The sequence below is a fragment of the Fukomys damarensis genome, unplaced genomic scaffold, assembly GCF_012274545.1.
Source record: "Fukomys damarensis isolate Sample0158 unplaced genomic scaffold, DMR_v1.0_HiC HiC_scaffold_21, whole genome shotgun sequence".
Lineage (NCBI taxonomy): Eukaryota > Metazoa > Chordata > Mammalia > Rodentia > Bathyergidae > Fukomys > Fukomys damarensis.
In genome coordinates this window covers 17,425,287-17,431,975 of record NW_022900933.1, presented here as the reverse complement: position 1 = coordinate 17,431,975, position 6,689 = coordinate 17,425,287, and the positions used below count along the sequence as shown (strand labels likewise).

The window sequence follows — 6,689 nt, the reverse complement described above, 5'->3', positions numbered from 1 at the left end:
ATTGCTATTGATACAAAATGACTGTTATTAGAACAAATTGTTGCCACCTGCCTTGCAAGCACAAGGACCCGAGTTCGATCGCCCGTAGGGAAAAAAAAGAGAACAAATTGTTAAATACTACCCTTTAATTTTGATAATTGCACAAGACACAGTGACTTGCAAAGATGATGCAGAATCTATAATCCACTGTTCTGCAGAGACAAATATTTTTTTTTCCTCCCCTTTTCTCACCTAAAATTAATTTTGATCCAAGAGCACAGTGGCAGTGCTTTTACTTTGGAACTGAACTGGCAGAGGAAACCCAGGGGAGGAAGTGGAGGAATTCCAGGATCCAAGGACAGAAGAGGCGGGGAAAGGGGGTGCTTGCAGCCAGACATAAAACATGTGAAATCCCCATTGCCTAATGTCCTAACAGGTCCTGCAATAGAAGTTACAGAATATGAATGGCATGTATTTCTTTATTCTGTGGGAAATAGGGTAGAGTTTATTCATTCACCCACTGAGCGAAATATTCAGTCACCGAATACTATGTGAGCCAGACTTCCATAAGGAAGTGACCCCTGCCTCCCAATCCCTACCACTTTATGTGTATGTTAAGAATGATGTCCTGAAATAGTTGCTTCCTTGGGACTAGAGTGAAACCATATCTTAGAGTAGGAATTGAAGTCTTCTAATGTCATTCATCCATGGAGTCATTGAATCCTGAGTGGGGAAACGAGAATTTAGAAAGAGTACTTTGGAAGGAATCTCTCTCTCTCTCTCTCTCTCTCTCTCTCTCTCTCTCTGTTTTTTCAGACAGGGTCTCACTATGCAGTTCAGGCTAGCCTCAAACTTACTAGGTAGCCAAGTTCAAACTACTGACTGATCCTCCTACCTCAGCCAGCCATGTGCTGGAGTTACAGGCGTCACCACCACACTGGGTTCTTTTCTTCTCTTGAGACCATGAAAGTGGCCGTTGGCGGATGTAGCAGGTAATTAGTCCTAGGGAACCCTATGAATTCCTAGAAGGGAGTCCCTATTCTTGGAGCTCCCCTTCCCCATACTAGGGATAAAACCCAGGGCCTTCAGGGTGCTACCACTAGCACTCTACCACTAAACCACATCCCCAGCCCTTTTTATTTTGAGATAAAGTCTTGCTGAATTGCACAGGCTGGCTAAAACCTGTTATCATACAGCCTCAGCCTCCCTCATAGCCAGGTCTACAGGCATGTGCTACCACACCTAGCAGTCTTGGAGTTTGAGTGCAGTCAGGTTGATGAAGCAGCTGGGCTGTGATGATCTAGAGGAAGGGCCTGTGTTGAGCTATGGTGTCCATGTAGTCACAAGGCACTGCCAGGGGCTGTCAGTGAGGTCCCCTAGAGCAGGTCAATGTCCAGGGCAGGGGGTCCCTAGGAAATCTCCTTCCTTGGGTTATTGCCTTATACTCAGTGGAGCCAGCTGGGTTTCTAACAGGCTACTTCTGACCTGGGTGTTGATTATAATAATTCTGTATTTAATTTAGATCTTATCTAAAGGATATAGGATATTTGCTCTTGAACAGCAGTGATCCTAAGGCTACTTTCATTATTGCAAGACAGGCAAAAACAACACGTAAGTAGTGTGATACAGCAGCGCCCTAAAGAGCCCTAACTTGCTGCCTAGTGTCAACCATTGTGAAAGGGTCAGGGAGGTCATAGGTGAGAACCTCAAGCTTAGTGGAACTGTCATTTTAAACTCAAACTTTTAACTGACCAATTGTGACAGCCCATGACCGCCCAGTGATTTTCATTATCATCACGGCATGAGAAGACTGGCCTTGGGATTTTCCTTCCATCCAGCTTGTATAGCAGCAGTCTCTGGCCTGAAAGCTCCATGCCTGTGTGACGCTCAAGATCGGGGTAGAAGGGCAGAGTCTCCCTTCTTTGTGAGCCATGTGTGTGCATGTAAGTGCCCCATTACCAAAGATCACCCAAAGGTCATGTTCTTCTTTAAGATGATAACATTTCTAAGTTAAAGATGATGCGGAGCCATGTTGACTTCTTATTGAGCCATTATGTAACTTTTATTTACAAAATGATCAGTCATTATTTGCACTGTTTGAGATCTCTTGAATTCTCAGAGCCAGTTTCTTCCTCCTATCAACTGAATGAAGGCGTCTGGTGTTGAAGCAACTTCAGAAATGACAAGGCACTTTCTACTAAGGAATAAAACAATGGTCCTCTTTCCTTCTGAGAATTAAATAAGCCAACATGAGACTTAAGTGCTAACATTTTCTCTTTTTTTAACAAGCAAAAACTGTTTTTAACCCAAGTATTAAGAGGTAGCTCAGCATGATGGATAGAATGAAAAGTGGGAAGTAAAGATTATAATCCCCACTGTAGAATATTGAGAAGCCATTCATTCCAACCGTTCTTCAGTTGGCTCACCTTTAAGGTAGGAATAACTGTTTATACAATTTTGTGAGAATAAAAAGTTAAAATAGGGTTGGGGGGCATAGCTTAATAGTGAGACACTTTCCTAGCATTTTGAGAGGACCTGGATTCAATGCCCAGCACAGTGCAAAAGAAAAAAAAAATTTAAATACTTTGTGCAAAGCTCAGATCTGTTTGCTCAAAGGATTCCATTAAGATCAAAACATATGAATTAGCCTGGTGTGGTGGCTCATGCCTGTGAGGTTAAGGCGGGAGGACCAGGCAAGTTCGAAGCTAGCATGGGCTACATAAGTAAGCTTAAGACCAGCCTGAAGTATATACTAATACACTGTCTCCAAATACATGAATAAACTTAAAAATAAAAGTTGGAATTAAAGAGTGGCACAACTAGACTTAAATATTCCCCTCTTGGACACCAAAACGAAACAAAGAAGGAGGAAGATGTGTCCCCACAACAGTTATTGCACAGCAAGTTTCTGCCCCCTGAACCAGTAAGTAGAGAATTTTAGCAATGCAATGTGAAGACATGCATTTCTTTTAAATATTTCAAACCCAGCTCTCAAGATTCATTTTCCTCTTTGATAAGGGATCGGACAGAAGTGCATGTTCCCCTCCAGGAGCTACCCTTCTTGACAAACTGGTCTCCAATGATACCTTTCAGAATGTTACAAAACTCCCAGAATGAAAAGAGCACAAGGTTGGTCGCATTCAACTTAAATGCTTTTATTGACAATATCTTAGAACAATAAGCAAACAATGCTTAAATTTTTCATTCAAATTCACTTTCCACATGTCAAAAGACCTCAAGGTAGAAAAAAATAAAATAAAAATATAAATATCTGAGAATCCATCTTAATAAATAAATTAAAAACACAATAAAACGTTTTCATGGAAAACTGTTAATGTCAGAACATTCAGACCACCTCAACAATGCATGATCAGTAACATTACAATGAACATTGATGTTGAAGAAAAACTACAGTACATGGATATAGCTATTTATTTCTATCTACTAGAAAATAAAGTCATATCTTTTTCTTAGTTTAATATTGGTCATGTCTAATCAGAACACACTATTGCCAGGAACACAGTAGTTATTGTTAAAATCAGCTGCACTAGATACAATTTGAAAATATCCAGCACCAAGTTAATTCCAATAATGTACCCAATAGATTAGTTAATGCTATGAGAAGACTAAGGAAAAAGAGAAAGAGACACAGACCCAGGCCTGGCTCAACATGCTACTAACTACCAGCTCTCAGATGTGTCACTGGAAACAATACACACTCCATGCGTTTTGCTACATCTTCGGAAGAGGTAAGGACTTGAGTCCACCTGTGGATGCTTTCAAGTCCTTGAGACCCACAGCCTGGTGTGTTTCACGCACAGATAAGGTCTTCCCTAGGTCTACGGGAACCCTCGAGGGAAGACGTGTTTCTCCTCTCTGTAATGCACCACTCAGGCAGTGGCACTTGGGTGCCTGCTGCCTCCCCTTCTCTGCCCGCTCACAGGGCCAGCAGCGTGGGTGAGCTCAGTGAGTCAGAGGAAGGCTCATTGCTGCTACTGCCCTTGCGGTGGGCAGCGGCGCAGCTGGGGAAGGAGTCAGCCTCTGGGTAGGTGAAGACGAAGGAAGACGTGTAAGTAGTGCAGCTGGGAGTACAGGTGACCACTGGGGTGCACAGGGGCTCCAGCTCTGTGGCCATGGGCCCCATCCCCAGAGAGCCGCTGTGCAGGGGCTCCCAGTCTGCTGCATAGAAGGAACCAGACAGGTCCATATCTGGCACGGAGCGGGCGGTCTCAGAGCCGCTGGGCCTGGATGACACGGGGAACATGAAGTCATCAAAGGGCTCTGCCTTCAGTTCCATGCTGCTGACGCTCTTGACAGGCTCCACCGATGGCTTGGGCTCAGGGTCATTGAGCAGGGGCAGCGTGAAGGCCTCCTCAGACTCTGGGGTGGCAGCCTCCTGCAGACCCCCACTCAAATCCAGGGACGACACAGACATCTCTTCTGGAAAGCCCAGGTCATCGGGGATCTTGCAGGCAGGTCGGTGAGCCGCCAGGATGAACTCTAGTTTCTCCTTCTCCTTCAGCAAGTTGGCAATCTCAGTCTGCAAAGCAGATTTCTCATCTTCAAGTTGGTCTGTCTCCTGTAAACAGAGAGATAGAGGAAAGCATGAGACACAGCCATACACAGGGTCCTGCTCCATTATGCCCACTCTGCAATGTTCCACCTAAGTTTCAAAAGGTATGACCCGTGGCTCTACGTACCGCTTGGAGTGTATCAGTCAGCTCCCTCCTCCGGTTTCGGCATTTGGCTGCAGCCATCTTATTTCTTTCCCTCCGGATTCTCCTTTTCTCTTCTTCTTCAGGAGATAACTAAAATGATGACAGAAAAGACCCACGGTCAGTAACAGTGTCTGCCATTCACCCAGCCCAAGGGAAACTGGCTCCTGCAGCTGCACCTCTCTGGGAAGCCCTTTCTAACCTGCAGTTGCAGGCTGGGTGTGACTTGCATTTAAAGTAAGATTCTCAGCCAGGGAACAAAGACAAGCCCAGGCTAAAACATGAGGTAGGGAACTATCAGGGAAGAAACTACTAGGGCACTTCTTGGGGAGGGACTATCAGAGTCTCAGAGTCGGACTTGGGATGGAAGAGGCTGGGCATTCCGATGAGGAAGTGCAGTCAGCTCCATCCGGGCTTCGCCCCTCCACCTGGGTTCCAGTCTCCCCACTGCCTCTCCACCCCACCCCCACTGTGCAGAAGGGCTCCTCACCTGTTCCATCTTGCCCCTCCTGCCGATGCTCTGCGCTCTGCCTCCATTCATGCTCTTCACTACTGCAGCCCTGGAGTAAGCTCCAGCAGCGGGGGTGGGGACCCCATACGGGTGGGGGGCTCTGGTCTGCGATGGGGCCACGGAGGAGACCAGGGTGGGCTGCACCAGCCACTGCAGGTCCGGGCTGGTCGAAATGGCAGTCACCGTTGGGATGAAGTTGGCACTGGAGACAGCAAGATCCGTACAGAAGTCCTAAAAGAAAACAAAAGGGGAAAAGCCGACGTGAGCGGGCAGGTTCTAGGCACAGGTGCAGTGACCGGAGTTAGTGCCGCATGCAGCAGGGAGAGAAAGCGAAAAACAGTCTTGTTGCGGACTGCCCAAGTCTTCTATGCCTCTCCTGCGGGATGAAAGCTCTCCCGCTTTGCCCCCAAGAAATCCGCAACGCAGTGCCTTTCCTTTCCATCCTGCTGCTGCCTTCCCGTTATCCCTTCAGCCTCACTCGCTTGAAAGGGGGTTTGTTATAAATATCCCTGACGTCTGAGCTGACGCAGGCGCCGCTCCGGAGTCTCCAGAATGAACTCGCTTTTTATCAATGAAACTGCCTTACACACCGCCCGCTGCACCCTCCTCCCCGCGCCCTCCTCCCGGCTACAGGCTGCCCTCGGAGGGGGCATTGCTGCTTTCTGCCGTCTCCCCAGAGCAGTCAGGCTGAGTTAGCAAGTCTCTGCTAGGGACTGTTTGCTCCAGCTAACGTCAGAGACAAGTCCCAGAGCGCAGTGCAGGGGGGCGAGTCAGGATGAACCTGTCGCGGGAAGGGGAGCTAAATCTTACTATGACAAGCGCGCGTGCGTCCAGAACAAGTCCCAGGCTACTCTGGCCTCGGAAACTTCCCTCCGGGGAAAAAGGGAGACTTCGACTGGTGTCCCTGAGCGTCCCGTCCCAGGGTCTCCAATTTTCGGCGAGCCCAGCCTCCCGACCCCACAGCGACAGGAAGCCAGCTTACCTGCGTATTGACGGGAGAACCCATGCTGGAGAAGGAATCGGCCGGCGAATGGTAGTAGGAGAGACTGTCCCCAGCTGGGGAGGCGCTGCTGCAGCGGGAAGAAGCCGCCTCGTAGTCAGCGTTGAAGCCCGAGAACATCATAGTCGAGGAGAGTGAAAGCCGGGCTAGGGGCCGAGGGGCGGAGACAGGTGGGAGTTGCGGAGCAGAGCTGGGTAGGAGCACGGTCACTGCTCGTTCGCTGCGCCGCCGCCGCCTGCTCTGTCTCGGTTTCTAGCCTGCTAGCTGCAGATGCGGTTGGAGTACTAGGCGCCGCAGCCACAGCTTTTATAACGGCATTTTATGAATGAGCTCAACGTCACTGGGCGCAACCACTGCGGCACAGGGGGGAAAGCGCGCTCCCGGATACCTCTGGCGCCGCCTGGCCACCTCTGCCGCGCTCTCAGTCCCCTGCCCGTCTTGCCGTGTGTCCTCATCCTAAGGGTATTTTGTATTTAGGGTCAGA

General features: G+C 48.5%; 1 protein-coding gene across 1 annotated transcript; it reads right to left on the bottom strand.

Moving 5' to 3' along the window:
• Window positions 1-3,246: 3,246 nt before the first annotated feature.
• Fos (Fos proto-oncogene, AP-1 transcription factor subunit) lies at window positions 3,247-6,480 on the bottom strand. Its single transcript, XM_010645536.3, has 4 exons — window positions 6,188-6,480; window positions 5,185-5,436; window positions 4,680-4,787; window positions 3,247-4,558 (listed from the first exon to the last, which is right to left on the bottom strand). Exons 1-4 carry the CDS (start codon window positions 6,326-6,328, stop codon window positions 3,917-3,919), a joined length of 1,143 nt encoding a protein of 380 aa, XP_010643838.1. The 5' UTR covers window positions 6,329-6,480; the 3' UTR covers window positions 3,247-3,916.
• Between the last annotated feature and the right edge of the window lie 209 nt (window positions 6,481-6,689).

Coding starts and splice junctions, on each gene's coding strand:
- Fos (XM_010645536.3), bottom strand. CDS start 6,328: ATGATGTTCTCGGGCTTCAACGCTGACTACGAGGCGGCTTCTTCCCGC. Junction 5,437..6,187: donor GTTCTCCCGTCAATACGCAG/GTAAGCTGGCTT, acceptor GTTTTCTTTTAG/GACTTCTGTACGGATCTTGC. Junction 4,788..5,184: donor GGAGGGGCAAGATGGAACAG/GTGAGGAGCCCT, acceptor TCATCATTTTAG/TTATCTCCTGAAGAAGAAGA.